Below are 24365 nucleotides of genomic sequence, written 5' to 3'. Positions count from 1 at the left end.
CTTTTCATTAATGGCTATAATTCCCACCGTAGCTCGGTCCATAGCTGCTGCTGAAGCCCGCTCAGCATGGCACAACCAGGTGATACTTGCAATAGGAGAGGACTGTCTTATAGCCCATTAAAACAAATACATCCCTTCTGGCAATGCTGTCTATGTTGCAGTTATTGCTACTGAGAGGAAAGATGCTGCAGCCCTAACGAGCAATCAGCATTTGTTATGGGATTCTGCAAACTGCCTGTGGACAGTGTCCCGTGTTTCCCAGGCCTGCTTCTCCGCAGCACCCAGCCCGCCCACTAAGTGGCTCATTTTAGCAGTTCTCAGGCAGCAAGATTTAGGGACCCCAAAGGTTAGTTGTAAATGAGACTAATAAGAAGCTGAGAGAGTTGCTGTAAGCAGCAATGTCACTGCGGCGTCTACCTGTTCAAACTGCAGCGATCCTTCCTTCCTATTACCGCAATGGCTCTCCTTAGGGTTGCCCAAGAGTTTCCATTCTCAGCACCCCTTTCCTTTGCAATGCCAACATACCCCTTTGGACATGAAATGGATCCTGTTTGGCTTCTGCTGGGGGAACCAGCATCCAGATGCTAAAGAGTGAAGATGCCATAGACGTTGGCTTGCCTTGGTGGCCTTGCTGGGTTAAAATGGAGGCCCAGTGGCTGGGCTGAGTACCAGAAGCTTTCATTGCCCCTGCTGTGCCTCTTATGGCTGTGAGGATTTTGCACTCACTCTCGCTAACATTAAATTTGCCTCAACCCCTGCTTCTCTCTTGCAGATCAACATCGTTTTGGACCGCTCGATCACGGTGGTTACTGAAGAGGAAGCCACGGGAAGATGAGATTGTCATATGCTGAGCTACTCACTGTAGCAGCCCTCCTGGCACAGTACAGGACCGTGGCTGTGCATGAAGGTGTGTGGATAGCATGCAGTTTCCAACGGCATCAGAAGCAGGGTAGCAAAGGGCTCATGCATTGCACGCGGCGGAGGCATGCAGAGAAGGAAATGCCTTTTCCAGGTTGCCGCAACTGTTGCTGAAATAGGCTGAGGCTGCAGACACACCCCAAGGTCACCTATAAGGAGCCAACCTGGTGCCCCTAGTGTCAAAGCCTTGGGCCTCTATGGCTCGAACAGAAGAGGGTGAAAAGCTGGTCGAGATAGTGGCCAGCAGGAGCGACAAGGGGGAGATAGGCTCAGACCCCTCCTGTTGTGTAGGGTTTGACTGGCAATGGAAGAGGTCCATAGGAATAGCCAACTTCAGGGCCATCTAACTTAGTGACCCTCCAATGGCCAGGATCAGATACTGGCCCTTGCACTAGGCAGACGCAGGGGAACCTACCCCCATGTGTGTCTTATCTGTAGCTCCAATTCTAGGGATAAATCCGCCTCCATGTGAATGAGACATTGGTGGTGCTACGCCCTTGGGGTTTGGCTTGACTTCTTGCTGCCTTTTCTCAGTACCTCACAGAGTCATCTGGGAGGCCCAGAATAACACCAGGGCTCGTCTTCTTCTTTACCCATGGTTTCCAGTGTCTCCCAGCTGGTTTGGGTCCACACAAATGGCATTTAAAAGTGGCTGAAGAATGCAAGCCCAGGAGCTCTGGTTGAGGAGGGTGAGGGGCACTGCTGGGCGCTGCTGAGGTCTGGGAAAGGCGGTGGCTGCTTTGATCTGCTTGTTTTTTGCACTCACCCCAGGACACCCAGCCCTGGACTAGCAGCTCAGCAGGGCTGTTCTCCAGCAGCAAAGCTGGCCGTATCTCCCCTTGGCTCTCAGCACCGATGGGCAAGGGGTGTGCAGAGGGAGGCACTGGGCAGGGAATCCAGGGGGAAGCTGCAGTAGTGCCCCAGGTAGGTTAGCTAAGGCTCTGCAGAGGACGTTTGCTCCCTCTTGGGCCCCATTTGAAGCTCCCCAGTCCAGGTATTGCTCTGCCAGCCCTCACGGCAGGCACTTGGTGCTGCGATTCCCCAGGGTATATGCTGCTAGCAGCCCAGAACAGAGCAATGGGACATGACTCTCGTGGTCTGATGCTCCACATCTTCCCCTCCCGCATAGTACAAATTAGATCCAGGGATTCCCCATAGCACGCCAGTGAAGCCTGCATTGCATTCCCCTAATGGGGCTTGTCCAGCAGTGGATAACAGCCCACTATTGCTGCAAGCCAGGTGCGTTATTTCTTTGGCAGTGCTGTGGGCATGAAGCTCTGGTGTTTAAACCCTGCTAGTATAGGGGGGAACAATCAACGCACATGAGATCGATTGGATTTTTAAAATTTACTTGGTGGGATCTTCATTATTTTTGCAAGCTGTCTTGGGGAGAAGGGAAGGAACAGCTAATCCCAGGTCCTACAGGGTTCCCGTGGGGCTCTCTGGGGATGCCAGGATCCACCTGCTGGGATCCACCTGCCAGGATTGGGCCCGAGGCTATTAAGAAAGGGCCTGGAGCCCTCCGTAAAATCAGCAAGGAGTTAATAGAAGCTTTGGAATCGGCTACAAAATTAACTTGATTAAATTCCCGCCTGTCAATTAAGCCAATATATTTGGCCATAATGCTATTTAATTCAGAGCCTTAAACAGTGCAATAAATCAACGTTTACAGATGTCTCGCGCAAACCTGTGATTGATGAAATAGGGTAATTTCGGAGGTGCATGGAAAATTTCAAATAAAATCATATCCCCCTGTGATTAATATAGCTGTCTGCGTTGGGATTTGCTCCAGAAGGTACCAATCCAAATATGCTTAACATCACATGCTTTCCGTGACAGCTTCAGGCATCTGATCTAAGGCAGCTCAAAGCTCCTGGGTTTTTCCTTGCCAATCTGAGGCTCTGTCCACCCAGGTGCTGCATGCCTCACTCAGCATCTCGCAAAACAGGCTCCATAGGCCCTTTGGATCGCTGTTGAGAGCAGGATGACGTCACAGCTCCATGCAGAGGGCTTCAGGGGGGCTCATTCGTCATTACTGTGCACCTTGCATCATTGGGTATGCCCGGATGCAAAGTGCGTGCTAGCTAGGACGGCAAGCATTGCCCAGCGCACTGAGTAATAAGAATACATGGTGCAAGTTAGGGATGAATTCGGCCTTTTTTGAAGGAAGGATCAGAGGATAAGGAAGACCCCAGTCTTAGGAGGCAGACACCGGACACCTTTATACTGATGTAAATGTGGAGTGGACCAACAGTCCACTGCTTTACGCCACCCTAAGTCACTCTATTCAGGAGTCAAGTTGTCCCCGAGCTATTCAGGAGTAACTATATGCCAGTATGAGTGACCTCTGTATCTCTGTCATGTGTTTACACCTTTTTTTCAGTTTTTTCCCAGGATAGTCCTTTCACTGGGATGTATAGACCCAGTGATGAGGCAGTGGGATAGAGCCTCTTGCAGGCACCTACCAAGGGAGAGCAGATTGTCCACTCCAACCAGCTGCTGGGATTTGCACCGGGGCAAACTCTCGTGCGTAGGCATGGTTTTAAATAGGTGCATCATTATTTGTCAGATCAGGGCTGAAGTTGCTTGTTCCACGGGGCAGGCTCTTTATGTTGAAGTGAGTAACCATCGCACTTGGTGCTTCGATTTGCTAAGTGCACGATGCTTTCTCCCAGGGCTGAGATTTCGGAGCCTTCCTAGATAAGAGACTTCCATCCTCTTGGGATGATACCAATAACCGATGTACTGGAAAGAACTGAAGAACGTAAGAGCTGTTGTACTGGCTCAGACCAAAGCTTCGTCCAGCCCAGCATCCTGCCCCTGCCAGGCAGGTAGTGGATGCTTTAGAGCAGCGGTGCTCAGTCTTTGGCCCCTGGGCTGAATCTGGCCCACGGGGATCCACGAGGGTGCAGTACTTTGGTGGCGGGGGAGCAGTGGCAGTGTTAATCGCTGCAGTTTCCAGAGGTGCATCCTACTGCCTGCCAGCTGCTGTAGGTGACATTCCTACCTGCTGTGATGAATAGCCAGGGATGCACCTATTTGCCCGATTCCTTCTGGGACCCGGTTATACAATCAGCTTTTACCATGTCTTGTGGCAGTGAGTTCCACATCTTAATTATACACTGTATGAAAACCCACTTCCTTTACAGTTATTGTAAACCTGCTGCTTGATAACTTCCTGGGGTGGCTTCGATTGCTAGTGTAATGAGCCATAGGAAAAAAAACAACCCATGATTTCTCTACCTTAGCTCTCTCCCAGACCCTGGCTTCAAGCGGGCTCTTCTCCAGGCTGAAGAGGCCTGACCTTTTCTGTCTCGCCTTGCATGGAAGCTGGTCCCTAGCCCTGAGGACCTGAAAACTCAAGGAGATACGATCCAAAGGATTAGTTGTTTGCATGCCATTGAGCCCAGTGTTGTATTTCCCGTCAGGCTCGATGCACCCTTCCCGGGTAAAGCACAAATAGCAATCAGCGGTTGTTTTGCAGCAAGCAGAATTGCGATCTGAAAGAGCGCAGTCCTTTCCCCGTTGCGGTGAGTAGCACCATTTTATTACAGTAGGAATCGTTGCAGAATTGGCTCCACAATGTCATATAAGTAGCAGGAAAGTAGGATAGCTGGATAAGTAGGAGCTGGAAAATCTAGTTGGTCTAATAAAAGATATTGCCTCTCCCGCGAGTCCTGATTGCTTTTTTCTCTAAACCAATATGGCTACTTAACTCCTACCACTTGCTTTGCCAACAACATCCCTGAATGCGCATCCCAAATGGCAGAGATAAATGAAGCAACCCAGCCTGAGAATATGGGTTTTGCTACGTTGAATCTGTAGCTGAAAGTCAGGCTGGGACTGGGAAGGGAGGGGAGAAGGACCAGGGCAAGGCAGGGCCTTGGGAAGCCTTTCAGAGATGAAAAATGACAAAACAACTTCATAGAAACAAGGATTTCTTCTGGTTGCTTTTACTGGACCAGCTGCATAGCTTAGAGGGCCGTCGGATGAGTTTTCAAGCATCAAGCACCGTTCTTCAGCACCACTTCAGGTGTAAGACTTTTATTTCCTTCTTCTATTCAAGTCCCTTGTTCAGCGTGGGAAGACAGCGATTGCTCTGTGGTTAGTTGTGTCACACGGCAAAGCCCTTGTGAGCAACCGCAGTCCCCTCAGCTCACCCGCAAAGTGATGCTCCTTTTACACCCAGGATGACTCTGGGGGTGCTTTCTTATACCTGGAGAAGCACAAGACAAGCCAAAGCAAGTCCTTCTGAACTGTTCACTGGTTTATTCGGCTATTAGCAACCAGACAGCATTACCAATAGTAATGACATTAGCAGGAAATACATAGATATACTCGCTACCAGGTGGTGAGGTCTTGGGGTCCTCCGGATCCATCCTCCTAGTCAAGGCAAGCTCCAGACTCCCCCACCTTGGACCAGTCCTTTGCGTGGAGGTGTTTTATACAGCTCATAATCATACTCCTGCCCTATCCTGTGAGTTAATGATCTCTTGGCCAATCAGTATTTTGGGACTCTTCAACACTCCCGGACCAGGCACCTTGCATCTCAGCACTTATACGCTCAAGCCTCTATGGCTTCCTCTAAAGGACCCAGGCCTGTGAGCATGAGGGCAATAGCAGACCCACACCTTGCCAAGGGATTCAAGCCACTAGCGTGGGAAAACGATGCCAGGAGTAGCTGGTCGGGTATAGATATGCGGCGCTGACCTCAAGAGTGACCCTCTGACACCAAACCAACCCTACAAGAACAAACCAAGGGATGCAGCCCAGGCCTCTCAAGCCGGGCAACCAATCATTTGTGCGTCAGTCCAACACTCGTGAGGACGCCGCACAAAAAAGGAGCCTTTACATAGTCCATGTGAAGCACCATCCAGCTTATGTGCACCTCGGTGATAAGAAGTCAAGAATTTAATGCATCGGAGGGAAACATGCCCATGCTGGGCATCTCTTCCCACCCTGTGTTAAAATGATAGAGGAAAAAATAGCCCTGTTTGGATTTGTTAATGAATCTGAGCCCTCCGGGACAGTCTTCAGGTTTCTGTCTGGGAAACAGAGTTATTTCAGGTTGCTGAAATATGAAATTCAGTCTGACTAGCGCTTGAAAGCAAAGACGGCCGTGATGTTCATTGAATGAGGCTCCTGTCTTTCCAGTCGCCTTCCTCCTGGCTGTTTCTGGGGTGGCTCCAGGGTTACAAGGAAAGACCTGGCGGCTTGCTGAGTGCTGTGTTTAAAGCCACCTTGGCATCCTCGGGGACTCCAGCTAGCCGATGGCACTGGGACGGTGCAGGAGGACTGTCCCAGAGACTTGTGCATGCTTACAGTATGTGATAGTGTCAAATGGAGTGAATTCAACCCCCGCAATCGAGAAACTCCCCAGGAAATAGATGCTGAACAGGCTCTTCCTGTCACCGGTAATGAAACTAGGCTAGCTCTTTGGGTCACGTCCCTCCAGAAGGAGACAAACAGCGGGTGGGTTGAGATGGTTTGAAGCCGCTTCGAGGCTACCCCCAAATTCTGGGATGCTCTAGCTTTTGTGACTTTTTTGCCCCTATGGGTTTATTACTCCCCAGGTCTACTCCCCTTGCCCCCCACTCCTCTCTCCCTTCCCGATCTTTTTGTATTCATCTCATGCTATCTATTGGATAGACAGCTCTGTGCTTATCCTTTCACCGCATCTGATGAATTGAGCTTGGGGTCACGAAAACTGATTCATCTCTGGTTTAGTTAGTCTCTCAGGTGCATCTCTCCCCCACCTTCTGCTTGGCTTCAGACCAACACGGCTACCGACCTATCTATGCTGTAGGGGCCAGTGACATCTGTAGCACAAGTTGGAGCAGCCCAGGGGCAGGGGACGCTATAATTTTCACATGCTTTACATGGCTCTACAAGTAGCTGCAAGAGCCAGGAGATGGGGTACCCCGGCTGTGCTCCCCGGGCTGGTGCTGGGGGAATCTCTTGCTAGGATGTCCAGTATTTGTTACAGGAGCCAGGCAGGGGGGTCACACATACCCCAACCCCCACTGTGCAATAGCAGCAGGCTTCTCTCCATATTGCAGAGCAGAAGGAAGTGGCAAATGAAGCGGCCGCAGCATCTGCACCTGCCTGTCAGACCCCCGGCACTGAGCACTCTTGTCTTTCTTGTGGTCCTGGAGGCAGGACCCAAATTGCTCCCAATGGCGGAAGCTGGGTCTGCAGAATCCAATCAACCACCAATGTAATGTGCATCTCCCATGTAGCACCTCTCCCTGCCTGCTGTGCACAGGCCTCTAATGCAATAGAGATGTGGCATGAAGAATGATGCCTGTGCTCGGGGTGTGGGCAGTGATTTATGGGCTGAGCCAAATTATGCTCACCAGAGAACCCCAGGGCCCCATTTTCCTCCTCCTAATGCAGGTGCAGGACCTGCATAACCTCATTGACTGCCCCAGTAGGAAAGGGGTGGCAATTAGGTTTGCGAGTGAGCTTGCTTGTGTGTCTAACTGAGGGCAGGCGGGATAGAGAGGAAGGAGGATGCAGTGCTAGGCTAGAAGCTCGGGCTGTAGCTCTAGGTTCGGTTCCCTGCTCTGCTACAGGCTTCCTTCGTGACCCCTCGGCAAGTCATTTAGTGGCATGGCTACCATGTCTGGCAAGCGTGCCCACTCCCAGAGGGATCAAGATGCTTTTCTCCTGCTGATCTCAGTGGAATTAGGAGCCTGAGTGCCTTTGGGGATCTGTGCCTTATTCTGTCCATGTATCTGTTTCTGTAGAAGTGGGGTGGTAGCACTGCCCTGCTACGGTCATGGGCGCAATACGGTTATGTACTGAGGAAGCCTTGCATCCCTTCATCCTGCAGCTGTGGTGTCATCAGGGCTCCACACTGGTGTTGCACTGGGGGGTTATACACACACCCTGGCACAAGTTGCAACAAAGGAGGTTTAGTTTGGATATTAGGAAAAACTTTCTCAGTAGGAGGGTGGGGAAGCACTGGAACAGGCTACCCAGAAAGGTGGTGGCAGCTCCATCCTTGGAGGTTTTTAAGACCCAGGTAGACAAAGCCTTGGCTGGGATGATGTGGTTGCGGCTGGTCCTGCTTTGAGCAGGGGGTTGGACTAGATGGGTCCTCCTGAGGTCCCTTCCCACCCTCGTTTTCTATGACCCTATGACTGATGATGTAGTTGGGGCTGGTCCTGCTTGGAGCAGGGGGCTGGACTAGATGTGACCTCCCGAGCTCCTTTCCAACCCTCATTTTCTATAATTTCTATGATTCTGTCTTAAGCTCTACAGAGTGGACCTCACCCATGTTTGTCCCTCTTCCTGTAGTGTGTGGGACAGCAGAGGTGGCAGATATTTTGTTCCTCATTGGAGGATCCCAGACCCTTGGGAACAAGGACTTCCGAGCAATCCAAGACTTCATCGACAGCGTCATCCGGACCTTCGCGAACGTGGTGCTGGGGAAGGCGGGCATTCGGCTGGGCGTGACACTTTATGGTGAGAAGCCAAGGTGGGTTGAACCTTCATCCCCTGCTGGCATGCAGAGTCTCTAGAGCATCGGGTCGCAACCTTTTTGAGACTCAGGGGCCCCTCAATAGATTTCGGGAATGACAGCTCTCGTTTGTGAATACAGAAAAATACCAGGGCCATGCTTCTGTTGCAAAGCATCAGAAAGACCACAACAGGCCAGAGGATTTTTGACACCCTGGACTGTGATTTGAAATCTTTGCATTTATCTTGTGGATCATGTGTAGGTGTTTGCACACCTCCCAGTGCTGATATTGTGCGGCACCGTGCATCACCCTTAAAAGGACTCTGTGACCCCCTGGTGGAGAATCGCTGCTCTAAAGCTTTCACCTCTGCCTGTGTCTGAAGCCAGGGGCTCATCAGCATGGTTCATAATCCACTGAAAGGCCCACTGCAGTTTAACAAGGAAAGAGGCCTTTGGAAATGCTGGGGATGGGAGTAAAAGATCCCATCAAATGCCAGAGTCCTGGCAGCCTTAGCAGCACCTAGGTATGGTGGTATCCTTGTGCGAGCAGAATGGCTTGTAGATAGCCCTGAAGGCATGTCCATCACAAGCCCATACCTGCTCATCCTCTACCCCAGCAGCTGACCAGCTTGCTCCCACAAGCTCTGCTGACCCTCAGGGTCTGAGCTCATGGCTCCCCCCAGATCACCCCTTGCTGCATCTGGGTGCTCGGGCACTGCAGAAACAAGGTTGGGAAGTCCACCATCACTACCTGTTCTCAGGGTCCCACCCTTCTGTACTCCACTTCCCATCTCCACTTCTTTCATAGTACGAGCCAAGCATGGATGGAGAGACAAGTCATTTGCAGATTGCTTCCTAGACGGGCTCCACTTGAGGACTAGGCAGCTGGTTGGCACCCTGTCACTGGTACATGAAGGGCAGCACAAAGGGCAGGTGCATTAGGGTGTGAGGTTCTTTCACTGACCTGGAGCCCACTTCACTTTCAGAAGTGGGAGAAGCTGCATGGCCCAATCCCTGCTGTGTTTCACCGGGATAATGACAATTCAACCTCTCATTCACAATCCCCTCGTTTACCACTCCCAGGATGGGGATCGAGTTGGCAGATTCCACCACCATTGAAGAGGTGCTGGAGGCCGTTCGGGACCTCTTGTTCAAAGGGGGAAATGTGAAAATGGGGGATGCCCTGACATTTGTGGCCCGCACGGTGTTCCACCCAGCGGCGTCGAGGGACGATGCAGCAAAGGTGAGAACTGCAGAATGGCTCCCCTGGTCATCAGTATGGAGGCAACCCAGGACCTCCGTCTCTAAATACAGGAGTCTTTGGTGCCTGAGCTGAAGGAACAGGGAGCTGGTGCTTTGGCCTAGTGGTAAGTGGAAGCTAATTCCTAGTAGATAACTACCCCTCTTTCACTGAGGATTAAACTACTGTGGGTTAACTTTCATTTACCATGGGGTAAAGGTATGCGCTCGGTCAGGAACCACAGTACCTGTGGTTCCTGGTACCGAGTACCTGGAGTGCCTGGAGAGTCCTGTCCCCTCTAGCCCCAGGGTAACTTGTTTGTATGTCCAAATGCAAAGACAATAGCAGATTGACAATGTGTATGCCTGGATTTGGCACTAGAGAGGGACAAAAAGCCTTGCTGGGTGGGTGACACCACTGCGGGATTGTGTGTACCTGGTCTTGGGCACAGAGCTCAGCAGGGCACGGGGGTGATGAGAGTGCCATTGCTGCCCTGCCTTATAGCAGCAGCGCTCTCGTTTCTGTGGCTTATTGTTTTGACGTTAGTCCTAGACCATCCACTTCCACTAACCAAACTACCACATGCTCCCTATAGATAGGAAAGGGGTTTTTATATTCCTTTTTTAGTCCAATCTTGTCAGCGTGCAGACACTCAAAATCTCCTGGGGGGGTCCTACCCAGAGGAAGGACTTGTAGGATAAAGAGTTGCTGACTTTGGCCATCATCTCCAGTCTGGCCATGGATGGACGTTGTTCCTATCTGATGGCTCAGTTGGATGATGCCGATGGCCAAGTGTTTGGTGTCTTTGGTGCAGCTGGAATCCCAGGCTTCTTAGTACTTCTGTTATGCATGGGATCGTTGAGTTGAAACCGTTCTCTCTCCTGGGTCAGAGCTCCCTTCCCTCTGGAGCAGAAGGTGCATGGGGCAGGAAGAGCTCACCTGCCTCTGATACCTGTTCTGCGGATAAGGAAACCACCTCTGCTTTCCAGGGCTGTCAGCCCGGTTCCTTCCTAATCACACTCTCTAAGGATCATCAGCCAGCAGAGCGTGTCAGTCACTCCTGGTACACGCTGCAAATTGCTCATGTTCAACACCTTGTTATCTGGCTGTAACTCTGCTGCTTTGCAGATAGTTATTTTAATAACCGACGGGGACTCTGCCGATTCTGTTGAAGATGCAGCTGTAGCACTGCAGGACGCGGGAGTTACAGTGTTTGCTGTGGGTACGTATGGTAGTGATGAAGACCTCTTTGCGCCTCACCAGAAGATAATCACATGTACAAAACAGGCTGTTCACCAGTGAGTATTGGAATATAGCGTAGAATATGTGCCGCTCTGTACTGCATGCATGCTACCAAATCCTGCAGAAGCATTGAGGAGAGGAGAGCTGTGAGGTCTGCATTAGAGCAGGGTGAGTTGTTTGGGTTTTTTTGATGAATAGTGTTTAAAAATGCAATCGGGGTGAGCAGACCTATTTGTTAACTCAGGTCAAAGGTCAACACCAGCATATAATTTCTCTCTAAAAAAAAAAAAAGAAGGAAAGCGTCCCCAAAAGCCAAGCCATTTTGCACTTGCCTTCTCAAAGTGATTTTTCATTTGCAAATGATGGTTTGCAACCAAATGGGCTAAAATTAATCTTAAAAATGTAAAAAGTTTCACTCTCCTCCCAAAGCAAATCAACCCCTTGGTTTGAAGTTGGGCAAAACATTCAGTTTGACCCCAAAACCAAACCTTTTTTTTTTCAATTTCCCAAAGGCTCTTTTTTGGTTAGGAAACAGCATTTTTGGTCCAGGTCAACCTGAAGGAACTTTAAAAAAAATCTTAATCTTTCAGTTTCAATTACGCACACAGAAATTCAATTATTTGCAGTCCAGACTGCGCCAGGTAATACCAATACGCTGCTGAATACCCAGCATGGTTCTCTGTCCCTTTTCAGCTCATTTTGGAGGGGACCTTAGTGAGGACTGAAAAGCCCTCACTGCTGGGGTGAAAAGGGATGTTTCATTTACCCCCGGGCAATACAAAAGGGGGTCAGAAGGGGCAGATGCAGGGGGGTGCAGTGGTGCATTTGCACCCTGCTTTGATTCCTGCTCCACCCAACCTTCAAACCAACTGCCTGGAAGGGGAAGTGGCATTTCTATTCAGGCAGCAGTGGGTGAGTCACCTGACTTCATGGCTCATTGTCATCTCACTGATTCTTGCTAATCTCTCTCCACTCCATAGGTGTTAATGACCCTCTCTCTGTTTTAATGGCCTCGATGTTCCACTATTCAAACTATCCTTTCTTTTGCAATGCTGCTGGTAGCCATTCCTGGTAATGTGTCTTTTCCGTTTCACACCCCTGCAGACAACTGGTTTTTAGCTCCCGCTAAAAAACTTCTCTCAAGCCTGGTGACATTAACTCAGGTGAACTTTAACCCGGGTGTGGAAATAACTGGCAATGGAGTGCAGGATGCTCTGTCAAGATGCTCAAGAAGGCTAGATTTTATTATATGACTCTGAATAAGACAAGCACATTTAACTCTAATGACTGCAGGACTAATGAAATGATATATTTTGGCTGTTTTTACTGAGTCTGCTGCATTTTTTTTAAACTTTACATAGAATTTCGCAAATGAGAGCACATCCTAATAAAGCTATATTTGTTTTTGCTTTGATCTTCTACTGAGTAATACCAGGCCCCTAAAAGCTTCTAGTTTTCCTTTAACTTAAGAACAATGTGTTGTGTTATATGGGATGATGCACCACACTATCTGCACCCACCTTTTCACAATCCTAAATCCTCTTGTGGGTCAGACATTGCTATTCTAGTTGGGTCACAGTGTCCCCGTGCTCTGCATGGGAGTGGGAGTGTTAATTAGTGGAGACTGAGATCTGCTTTCTTTCCCTGCATGCTTAGGAATTAAGAACGCCAATAAGAACGAGCTGAAGAAAATAGCTTCAGAGCCCACGGAGGAACACGTGCTTTATGCGGAGGATTTCCACCTGCTCCATAACCTGTCCCCCAAACTCTCCCGCAGGCTGTGCTTCACTGCCTCGGAGCCCCCACGGCCGGCCAAGATGACTGTGAATGGTGAGTCTGGGCTCCCCCATGCCTTTGCTTGAATCAGACGAGAGTGGAAGGCACCCTTGCTCTGTTAATTTGTGCAGGTTTTTAGGATAATTTCTGTGGTCCTTTTGTAAATGCCTGTAGAAACCTATTGGGTTTTGCCCTCTCTTCCGTTCTCTGTAACGTGCACAAGTGCCCTAGGATGTCTCCATGAGGAGAGGAGGAAATCTTTGGATCCAGGCACAAAGGCAGAGTCCAGATCCTTCTAGCCTACATAGGAACCGGCTTGCCTTGGTCATGCTTTCCTGGCAAGGCCACCTGTGAAACCAAAATGGCACTTTGGCTCATAAAGGGTCTGGCTGGTGCTGACTGTCTGGCCCTACTCATCACCTGGCATGTCAGGCAGTTTTTCTTTCCCTGCCTGCTTTTAGCTGAGAAGATTGTCGGCCCTCGGGATCTGCTGGTCACGGAGCAAGGTCACAGCTCGTTGAGGCTGACCTGGACTCCTGCCATGGGGAAGGTGTCGGAGTACCTCGTCCTCCAGCGTTTGCTCTCAGCTGCTGGGCAGCCTGCTCCTGAGGACCAGCGGCAGGTAGGGCTGCACTCACCCTGCGCAGAGACTCGCTCCCCTTCCTCCCCCTGACACCAACCCGATGACTTTTGTCTATATGGGGCATTTGTCGTGGTTTTCAGAGGTGCCAAGCACTTCCAATTGCCACTGGCTTAGACTCTGGAGCGAGGCCCAGGCAAACATCTGAACTTCTGCTGGTATCCTGTGCAGATCTCTGAACTAGACAAGCTAGGTTTCCTGCCCATGACTAATCTGGAAGGCCCAGATCTAGGGAAAGCAAGGTCAAATATCTGCCCAAGCCTCACGGGCCCTCAGGGATAAGGCATGCTGATGTTTGAGACTGGTCTCTGCCACAGACAACCCAGCTCACCTTGGGCAAACCACTTAAACTCTCTTTGCTGCGCAGGCCAGAGAGCACGTTTCTATGCCAGCTGCCCTTTATAGCCTCTGCCATCACATTTACAATCTGAAGAAAACATGGGAAAAACCATGGCCAAAGTGATCCCTTTCCCAGTAGCAGCCTCTTGCTTTTCACTAGGCACTCGGTCTCAGGCCCATAGAAGTAAATGGAAGGGTTCCTCTTGGATTTAGCAGGGTTTGAGGATTAAGTCTTTTGCCCCCTTGGATTTCCTTGGGCTAGTCTCAGAGACTGTCTCCCTCCCCTCCATGCTATTTTAATCCTTGGGATGTGAGCAGCTCTACCAAAGACCAAGCTAGACAGATCTGTTGAAACCCTTTATACCCCTAATTGTGATGAGCAGAGAGGTGGATAGCACATTAGCCTTAAAGGTGCCACCACGTGCTTCTGGATAGCAAAAGACCAGATATGGGGAGCTGAAGGAGAAATTCCTGATCTTTGCCCAGAGCAGCTGAGGACATATCCTACTGTCCAAGGGATTCACTGTCTTGCTGACTTCCTAGCAAAACCCTCCCAGTTCCCTTCGCCGTGTTGTGTAGCTCACTGCTGTCTGATGTGAGCTTGGATAGCCAGCATGGGGGGCCTCTCTCTGATGGACAACAGCCTGATGTGCCCAGTTTCATCCAGCTGGGACCTGGGACTGCATCTGCCCCACTGGGCCCTGACTCATTGCTCACCAGAGCCAGCATCCTTTTCGAGAGACCTTGCCCAACAGCGCCCAGCTAAGCCCCTCTCTCCTCTTTCCCAGCTGGTCGTGGACAGTGACAAGAACACCGTGCTGGTGCCAGACCTGAAGCCCAACACCAAGTATTTCTTCACAGTCCAGGCCATCTACCCAGATGCCCCCAGGGAGTCGATGACTGTCAAAGGGAAGACGAGTGAGTCTGTCCTTGGATATGTCTCCCTTATTTTGCATTTATGTATTGGGGTGTAAAGGAGCTGGCGGAGGGATGCTGCATGTAGCATCAGAAGGGTCTGATATCGCTTGGTTTAATGACCAAAGCACTGGTGGTATCTGGTTTGAGGGCCTGAAAACAGGTGAGTGCAGGGATTTTACAAAGCTCTGTATGATGGGTCCTAGGAGGGCTCAGGGCTGGGTGTATGCAGAAGAGTTTGTGGGAATAGAAACTTGGTTATTTCAAGGCATTATTCTGCTGAGCTCCACATATCCCTGCAAGGAAGAAATCCATCCCCGTGATGGGAACAGATAGGCCTATGCATGGCTGTCTGTTCCCCATATGCTCTATTTAAGTGACTCATAGACCTTATACTGCCCTATACACAAACCCAACAGAGTAAGCGCCTGTTGTCAGGAAGTGCCATCCGCGTGGTCCCCGTGCAGCATGGGGAATCCACTCACAATCGGCTGATCCCTGCTTGGCATCATCAGACTGGCAGGATAGTGGCTGCTTTTTACACGTCTAACTCCCATTTTACTCTCGTTAAGACGTTTTCCACTGCTTTATCGGGATTGTCTCCCTGCTATATTGAGTCATGTAGAGTCCCTCTGCTGTTACGTTGCACTCTGTCTTTTTGAACCACATTCCCAACATCAGACACAGTCATAAGGTTAGAAGAGACCTCCAGCACAATCTTGCACAGAAGCAGATAGTTACTCCTAAGCTATCCCTGTCCAGTGCTTATCTCGCTTCTTCTTGAAAACCTCCCAAGGGGGCTAAATTCAGTCCATTCGGTACTGATGCCACTGTTTCCGTGGGGTCTGGTTTTGCTGGATGGAACGTGTCTTGAAACAGATGTTTCTGAGCCGCAGATGTGCAAAGGAGCTGCACACATTCAGCTCCTCTGTCTTGCAGGAAGCACCTCATCTGCTTGCCCAACAGGCTCCAACAAGAACCGTTCCTTTCGGAGCGATACCTAATTGTCTGTTAAAGGGAAGATCCCAGCCAGGCTTAATGAAGAACGAGTTTCAATAAGGCAAATTCATCCATGCTTGCTAAGAATGAGATGGGAGGTTATTGCGGTAGGAGCGAGGTTGTGGGATCTCATCTCTTCTTAACCCTGGCATTAAGCCTGGGGAAGACGCTTGACATCTAGGTGTTGTGGCTGATTGGTTCACACTGGGCTTCTCTTTGCTCAAGGTTTTCCCCATTGCATGTCTTCATGTTCACTTCGTGATTTTGCTCGGTCTTCAGTGTAGTGTAGCACGTGAAGTCCATGTGGCAGGGCGGGTGGGATAAGAAGGAGCAGAGCTGGGGATGGAAAACAGGAGAGATGGGCACGCTTTATCCTGCTTGGAAAAAGAGGGCCTGGCACCCCGTTCTTTGCTTTCATGGTTCCTTTAGAAAGAGGTTGAATGGAGACTTACCCCAGAAGGGAGATTGTTCTCCTTTGCACCTTGGTAAGAAAACCAGAGAACGGAAAGAAGAATTTAAGAGTGATCCTCAGTCTAACATACCCAATGCACTATTACAAACCCAAGGGGCTACCAGAAATGCCGCGGTCCTGCAAGATCTGTACAGCTGCACATGAAGTTCCTGATAACAAAGCCAGTTTTACATTCAAATGCACTGTGCCTTCTGCAGGAGGGCAAAGATAATGAGAAGCTAGGTATGTTTCCCAGAGCTCTCTGCGCCATTCGAAGCAGGGGTGCATTGTGGGCAGTTTCGGCGCAGTTGCTGTTCAATGCCCAGTTTTGCAAATGAGCATGCAAGAGGTGACAGACCCGAAGAGCAGAACCAAGCATCCTCCCGGGGTATGGAAGGGAGGGTCGGGAATCAGCTCCTTCAAGGTGTACTCACCTGATTGTCTTCTTATCTTTGGAGATCCAGGGCATTTCTCTGCTTTGTGTCTTTGCTGCGATTCATGGAAGCAGTGCTGCCCATTAACCTCAGGGTTGTGTTTGTATCTTCAAGCACCTGTGCCTCCAGTGACTAATTTCCGGGTCATTGAAGAAGGCCTCTTCAGCCTCAAGGTGGCTTGGACGGCTCCCCTGGGGAGGCTGGAAGGCTACAAGATCTACATTCCCAGACGTAAGTGGAGGTCTCCTGGGCTTTCAGGTCCACTTCATGGCTCGTCATGCAACTGGTTGGTCTTGCAGAGCTGTTTGGGAAGCTGAGTCTGGCCACTTCTGTCCGCTAAGGCCAAGCGAGTGCTTTGCGCTGCAGGGGGAATGGCAATGGGTTGTCAGCAACCTTCTGGGATGAGGTTGCATGGGTGTCATCTAATTCATCTGGGCTCTCCAGGTGGAAGTAGGACTTCTTCTACTTTTGAGACATCCAAGTGGAACATATGCCTGTGTTCCCAAGTGCGATCCATGTTACGGCTCAGCCATCACCAAAACACTGAAGGTGTCTCAGTTCATGAAGTGCCTTCATTTCAGCCAGAAACGATCCCCAGGGAGACTTGTCCTTGCTTGCAGCACGTGCTCAGAATTGGTCCAGGATGACTCCCCACCTACGCTCTGCTGTGGTCCAGTTGTAGCTGGGGTGTGCATGCACTTGGGAGAAGCCCACGGTTTCTTAGATGGAGGAAAACTGTGCTGAGCAATTGTATGAAGCTGAGATCATGCAATGGGGAAGAGAAGGGCTCTCCTGTGCTTTGCCAAGTGGCCTAGTGGTTAGGGCATACGCTTGGGAAGTGGCGCTTGACTCCTTCATTCTCAGCTGCCCAGTGGCCCATCCTCATGGAAAGAGGGGAAGGGACCCTCAGTCCTGCTGAACCCCTGGGTGGATGGTCAAGTTGGAGATGAGAGTTCAAACCCCACAGGCTGTGTAGGGACTGGCCTATCCATCCCACCCCTGGGCCAAGTGCCCCAATTGGTAAGCTATTGAGATGGCTGGGTCCTCCTTACTTCACCTTAACGGCAGTGCATCTGTCCATGGTTCATGTGGGGTCTTCTCCTCTCAAGGAGCTGGTTTCCGACTTGGCAGGAAAGCACCAAGCTGCCCCTTGAATGGCTGGGGGAGCTACATATCTCCCTGGGCACAACAGGATGGGTTTCCTGAGGTGGGGCTCTCGTTTTTGGCTGAGCGGTCGCTAAATCATAGTTGGCCCATAGGCTGAAATTGTCTCCTGTGCCCAGGTCCTATACTGGCCTGGTAAATATGCCGTGTGGCTCCCTCATCCTGGTGTCCCCGTTGCTTTTGGTCCCCACAGCAAACATGCCTGGGATGACCTATGAGCAGATTCTGGAGGCAGATGTCACATCTCATGTGCTTCCCGACCTGCAAGAGGATAAAGAATACACTGTCAGCATCTACGCCATGTATCCAGAGGGCCCGAGCCAACCGGCGTCTGTGACAGCAAGAACATGTAAGAGGTTTGGCTTCTTAGGTAGTGTTATGCCTACTCTCATTTGCATTTATGAGATATGCAAACTCTTATTTGCATATTCATACCTGGCCGTGTGCTGTACCCAAGACTCATGCATGCTCATTCGCATATTCACACATGTTCTCATGCCTTATCCAGGCCTCATACCTGCTCACTTCCATGTTCACACCTGCTTACCCAGAGCCAATGCAAGCTCATTTCCACACTGATAGACTCTTGCCTATGCTCATCCAAACATTCAGATTTTGCTCAGACCTGCTGTCACTCTCACTCCCGCATCCCTTTACCTGCACACTCTCACCACTGGGGATTGCAGCCTCTGCTCTGACCTATGTCATCAGGTGGAGGTACAGAAAACTCTGTTCTTGCTGTGTGCAAGCAATGGAAGGCACCATTAGGAGCTTAAATATGAAAACCAAGTTGTCCCGAAGGTTGCATCCCCTCCTTGGCCTTCAGGGTTGGCCTCTTCTTGAGGCTGCAGAAGCAGGCATCAGCTCCACAGGTTTTGGCTATGCCATTGAAGGCCATTGCATCCCCTCCTTGGCCTCCAGGGTTGGCCTCTTCTTGAGGCTGCAGAAGAAGGCATCAGCTCCAGTCTCACCATCAGTGCCCATCTCAGCAGATAGGATCATGCAGGTGGAGATCCTCACTGCTTGCTAGATCCAGCCTCATACCAGCAGCCGTGGTGTAAATCCTGTCAACACGGGTCCGGGAGAGGGCAGCTGTGCACGCTACCGCTTGACCTCCCCTGCTAGGTCAAGAAGACTTCACCATCCCTGCAGTCCACCCTCTCCCCACACTGGGGCCTGGATCTGTCAGCACCTGGCTCCTCTCCACTCCCACCTTGCATTTTGTCTTCATTCAACATGACTCCAACCAGACTGGCACAGGCCAGAGATAGTGGTGGTGACAGCTTTAGTTTGCTTTGTTGCCTCTCTGGCTGAGGGTGATGGGTAGACAACTGCCTTTTATTTGCTGCATTAAGGCTGGAAGGCTACGATGGGATGTTTAGAAATCTTCCCCCTTCACTGATTGACATGCTGGAGTCAATGAAAGGCAGCCAGCAGTGCCTGGAAAGTCACTGGGTGCATGGGCTGCAAAGGCACTTTGCTAAGAGGTTTGTCCCCTTGTAATCTTCCAGTGAGGTTCCTGCCTACGAGAAGCGTCTTGGTGCAGAATGAAACCACCAACACCCTCCAGGCCAGGTGGATGCCGGTCCGAGGGGCTTCTGGTTACAGGCTCACTTGGGTGTCCACAGGTACAGCATCAGGACACAGAGGCAGGGTGGGAGTTTTATTCATGGTGATCTGTCAGTGACTTGCACCCTACGTTCCCCTTGCCGCTTGCTTTTGTCCTTGTTGCTCCTAACAGGGCTCCGCTTCCTCTACTAGCCTCCGGCAATGTCTCTGTTCCATCCCCTGATCCCCTAAACCAGCCAAACCTGACCTGAATTACAGGAAGGATCCTTTCCCTGCCCCATGGGGCTTTCCGGGGGGAGGCATTGGATTATTCCCTGTTTGAGATGAAGGCAAGATTTTTTTTCATGCTAAAAATACAGGATACAGAAATGGAACCCGGCGCTGTCACAAACTCCCTGTGTGACCCTGAGTAAGGTCTCCTCCCCTGCCCTCGAGCTTCTTAGCCGGCGCGTCTACATGAGACGCATTAGCCTAACAACACTGCGCAGTAGCATGGCGGTTAGAAACCTACTGCGCAGTGTTATGAGGCTAATGTGCATAAGAGTCACAGAAAACCTGCATGCCGACACTCCTGCACAATAACTCTAGTTGCTGTGCATTTAGTTAGTATTTCATTAAACAAGTACTAAACTAAATGCACAGTAATTAAGGCACATTAATGAACTTGTAGACGTGCCCAGCATGTACAATACAGATAATAGCCAACTTAGGCAGTGTGCGTGTAATTTAGGAACAGCTAGAGAACACTGTAGTATCTCAGAGAGGAAGGTGCTTTTGGGGTTCATTACAATAAGCTAGACATGGGTGGATCTTCCAAAATAGAAACAAGCAGCCCAAACCCCAGGTGCTTATCCAGTCCTCCTGTTTGGCTCCCATATCATTTGGCTGGATAAGGGGTGAGCTGTTGCTTTTTGTCATTGGTGTGGTATAGGGACTGTCTCTTTTTCTCTGTATTTGTACAGCACCTTGTGCAACCGGGCACAGATCGGTGACTCGTATTTCTGGGGCCAACTGCAATGCAACTAGTAATACTACTCATCATTTGCTTTCACATCTGCTGTGTTCCTACCCAATGGGCTGTTGCTTAATTTTTAATCACCTCACCTAGAAGAGAAGAGGCAGCAAAAAAAAAACCCCCAAAAAGGTGCTGATGGGAGGATTACTGTAGTTTCTCCTTTAGCCTCTGCACTCCAGGGTTCAATTTCTATTGAGGCATTAGATGAGCTGTGTCGAAATTATGCAGACTGCAGATGCAGTGGTCAGGGTGACATGGAGCTGTTTCTGTTTGTGCGTCTGCAGTCTTCCCTTCTTGTGGTACCGCCCCGAATGGCCGCTCTGAAGAGGCTCTGCCAGGTCACGGCCAATGCCACGCTGCTGGCAACACTATTGCTCCCCACTTCTTTGTAGCATGGGGGGAAATCTTATAAGGACCTGTGTCTGTATGTGTGTGTGTGCATGTGCATGCATGTGCATGTGTGCATGCATGCACGTACATGCATGTGCATGTGTGTGTTTGCATGCACTTGCATGCATGTGCATGTGTGTATGCGACTAATGAGATGTGTGTGTATCACCATTGCTCTCTGCTGGAGAGAGTCAGAACTGCTCACCCAGGTGTTGCAGGTCCTCAATAGTATTGCTAGCTAAAGGGGGGGTGTTTGTGCAACCTGTCTGTTCAAGTAATAGCAATACATTGGAAAGCCCCCTAGTTGCCCGGACTCACAAGTTGGTAGCAGCCTCCCAGAAAGGACCGGGGGCATTTTCTGGCATGGGTCAGAAACACCCCCCTCCCCATGATGAACATGACTGGGCATGACACCTCGAGATCAGCCCCCCACCCTACTCGTAGGAGGGTTTCAGAGGCACGATCCCCTCTGCTTCTACCCTGAAATGTTCTCCCCAGCCAGTGCGTCTCCCAGGACAGGGCTGATTTTTCTTTTCTGTGTTCCAAGACGGAGAATAGATAAAAATAAATTAGCTGCGGATGTGGCGAGAATGTGGATGGAGGAGGGTTGGGAGGGGGGAAGGGAGCGTGTAGAGCTAGCTGCATGGAAAATGGGGATGTGGCACCCCCCAGTGATGGACAGAAAAATAGCAGCCCTTGGTTTTATATCCACAGCAGGGGGGAGACCCTCCAGGAACCGGGATGGGCAAGGCCCTGCTTGGCTTCCTCCTTCCAGGCATGACCGGCTGGCTCCCTGTGGGATCACATATCTTGTCACTCTGGGGATGCTTAGGAGAGAGCGGCGTGTGCTTTTTTCTTACTCCCTGAAGTAACGGCTGACCCCTTCTTGTCCTGCCCAAGATCCTTCCAGAGCTTCATGCCATGGGAACCATCGTGCCAGCAAAATGAGATGAGACAGGAGCCCATTGACAGCGCTCCCCTCCCACTGGGACCCTTTCCGATCACCTGAACGAACCCCATCTTCCAGCAGGCGCTAAGCATTTTACCTCCTCATCAGTCCAGGGGAAGAAAATCCCCGGACTAGGAGCAAAGCCCAGATCTTCCCTGGGATGGTACAAGATCCCACCTCTCCTAGCAGAATGAACGCTGGTCCGAAGTCTTAGGGTGGCGGCTTCTTAATCCCGGCTCTGCCACTTGCTGTCCCTCGGTGACCGTGGGGAAATTGCTTCGTCTCTAAGCACTTCTGTTTCTCCCCTGCTCTTGCACTTAACCTTGGGAGCTGCGGGGCTTATTACATGTTGAACAGTGCTTAGCACATAGGCAGCCCCCTAGACACGCTGAATCGTTTTCCCCTTTATGGTTGCAACTGTGCTCATCAAAGTCATCCAGACCCTTGTATTTAGTTAGCTAATCTAGTCTGGTTGTACCGGGTTGGTCTTTGCAGCACAGTGATTCTCAACAGGGAGTGCTGTGAGCCTTGTGCCTTCAGTCTCAAAAGGTTGAGAAGCCCTGCTCTAATGTCTCAAAGACCCACGGGGAGTTTATGTAGACCAGCAGGGTAGACCAGAGTAGGTCTATCAAGCTGTCATGTACCATTGCTGGTATTTACCATCCCATCTCATGGCCAGACCATGCCTGTTGGGCTAGGCCCCGTAAATAGAGTCCCTTCCCAGCAGATCTTACAACCTACATAGGCAAACGGAGCAAAGAAAGACTATTCCCCCATTTTGCAAGGGTGGGACTGAGGCGAGAGAGAGACCTCCAGTCCCACAGAGAGCCTGCGGCAGATCTCCTGGGTCCCAACCCAGTACCTCAGTCACAAGCACATCCTTCTTCTACGCTCACCCTTTGTGGGTTTACCTGATCGCACGCTCAGGTTGGTGTAATATGGATGACCACCAGCGTATGCCATTCAGGTGGGGGGGTGACGTTCTGCTGTATTTTAGGGGCCATAAACATGGAGGAGGGACCCTCATCACCGCTCCTAAAGCTTGACTCCCATATACTCCACCCCCTCTCTCTTTTCCCTTCAGAGGGCAGTGTCCATAATGTGAACCTGGATGCCACTTACACCTACTACATGATCCAGGGGCTGCAGCCTGGCACAGAATACACCGTCACCATCAACCCCGTCTTCGGGGACATCGAGGGGCCTGTGGTGAGCAGAAAGGCAACTACCTGTAAGTACCCCAGAGCAGACAAGTGAGAAGGGGATGAGCTTAGAAGAATGAGCGGAGGGGAGCAGATGGAGGAAGGTTTGCCTACACGGTCTCCAGGCTATGCCAGGCGGTATCCTTGAATGCTTACACCAACACGTTGCAAAGGGGTGATATAGCCACCTCTTAGTGGCCTTGAGTGAAGGCCCCTGTGCTGTTCTGAATGATAATGCTGTTCTGAATAATGCTGCAGGCCTTCCTACTGCAACATGCTCACAGTCGTGCGAAGTCCCTCCTTTCCGGGATTTGGCATGTGTGGGTCAAGAGAGGGCAGATGAGGCCTGGCTCATGGTTTCATTGCCACGTGTGGCACGGAGATGGGGTAGAGAAGTCCAACATGTCATATCTAGCTGAAAGGAAGGGTGATGGGGGATCCAGAAGGATTGGGGTATGGGAGGGAGGGAGGATGAGTAGAGCTGGTGTGACCCATAGCAGAATAACTTGGGATGGAGAGCAAGTGTCTGCTGAAGGAAGCCAGCATGATCCTGGCACTCCCTACCTTAGATCACGGTGGGAGCAAGAACCCAGGAAATCTGACTCATTTGTAGTCTCCCACAAGTCACTTCACCTCCCCAAGCCTCAGTTTCCATCAGAAAAAAACTGGCATGATGTTAGTCGCTGTCTTTTGTGAGATCCGTGGGAGTGACTATCAGGGCACTGCTTGTTGGCGTGAAACCTGAAAGCAGGAGAACGGCCGAGCACAACCACATTTATTGGGACCTACCCCAGGGTGGTTGTGAGATAACCCGGTCTCCCAAGAAATGGCCTGTTCACTACTGTTCGTACCCATACTATTGTGTATGAACCACCCTCCCATGTTGGTGCATTGCAATCCAAATGACCTGAAGGCAATCATACGCTAGCAATCACCGCTGAATAATGTGCACTGTGCATTTTTTAATTTACACGACTGGAAATGCAATACAGCTTAAAGACACTGCACCTCAGAGGTAATTGCTCCACGCACTGAAGTGCATTGATTTTAATTCAATATGGATGGCAAGTGGAGATGTGGATGGCAAAGACTTATAGGAGTCCTAGGATGCTTCTGAATTAACAGCACACCATGAGACAGTTTGGAGTTGATGGGACTCGTGGTTGATTGTATTGCGGTTGTTTAGTGTCCTGTTGTCTTCTACACAAACCTGAGTCCAGGTTTGCCTGTGCTCCTCTTTGTCCTGGTCAGTCACAGTCATCTCATAACCAATATCCCCCAGGTGTGGCTTTCCCCCTCTCATCTCATGCATGCAACCGCCTGGTGCATTGCAGCTGTTTGTGCGTCGCTTGGGGCGTGACACGCAGCCCCGTGAAGTCAGTGGGAGGCTTTCCTCTGGTGGTGCCTTGGGCTTGTTGCCTGACGTTGCCTGGATCTGTCTCTCACAGTGCCATCAAGTTCTGTCCAGGCTCTGAAAGTGGCCGATATAACGATCAGCAGCGCCCGGGTCTCCTGGGATGCAGTCACGGGAGCCAGTGGGTACCGAGTGGCTTGGGGTCCAACTCCAGGTGAGAGACACAAATGTAGAGATAATCTAATCTATGTCTCATACAACTCCCCCCTGCCCCACCGGTCTCCCAGCACCACTGCAGCATGA

The 24365-nt window shown here is 50.6% G+C and overlaps 1 protein-coding gene across 1 annotated transcript in view; it reads left to right on the top strand.

Annotated features, from left to right (window-relative positions):
* Positions 1-831: 831 nt before the first annotated feature.
* LOC112551404 (collagen alpha-1(VII) chain-like) overlaps positions 832-24365 on the top strand; it is a gene marked incomplete at its 3' end in the record, with an annotated part of 93856 nt that continues 70322 nt past the window's right edge. The window contains exons 1-12 of the mRNA XM_025212351.1: positions 832-907; positions 8221-8401; positions 9467-9626; positions 10752-10845; positions 12522-12695; positions 13103-13263; positions 14409-14538; positions 16534-16650; positions 17777-17932; positions 19095-19211; positions 22591-22737; positions 24157-24276. Of these exons, the coding sequence (XP_025068136.1) occupies positions 832-907; positions 8221-8401; positions 9467-9626; positions 10752-10845; positions 12522-12695; positions 13103-13263; positions 14409-14538; positions 16534-16650; positions 17777-17932; positions 19095-19211; positions 22591-22737; positions 24157-24276 (1633 nt within the window). The remainder of the gene's footprint in view (positions 908-8220; positions 8402-9466; positions 9627-10751; positions 10846-12521; positions 12696-13102; positions 13264-14408; positions 14539-16533; positions 16651-17776; positions 17933-19094; positions 19212-22590; positions 22738-24156; positions 24277-24365) is intronic.

The sequence above is a fragment of the Alligator sinensis genome, unplaced genomic scaffold, assembly GCF_000455745.1.
Source record: "Alligator sinensis unplaced genomic scaffold, ASM45574v1 scaffold64_1, whole genome shotgun sequence".
NCBI lineage: Eukaryota > Metazoa > Chordata > Crocodylia > Alligatoridae > Alligator > Alligator sinensis.
Note: the sequence above shows the minus strand (reverse complement) of the source record. Positions and strands in the feature narration are given on the sequence as shown.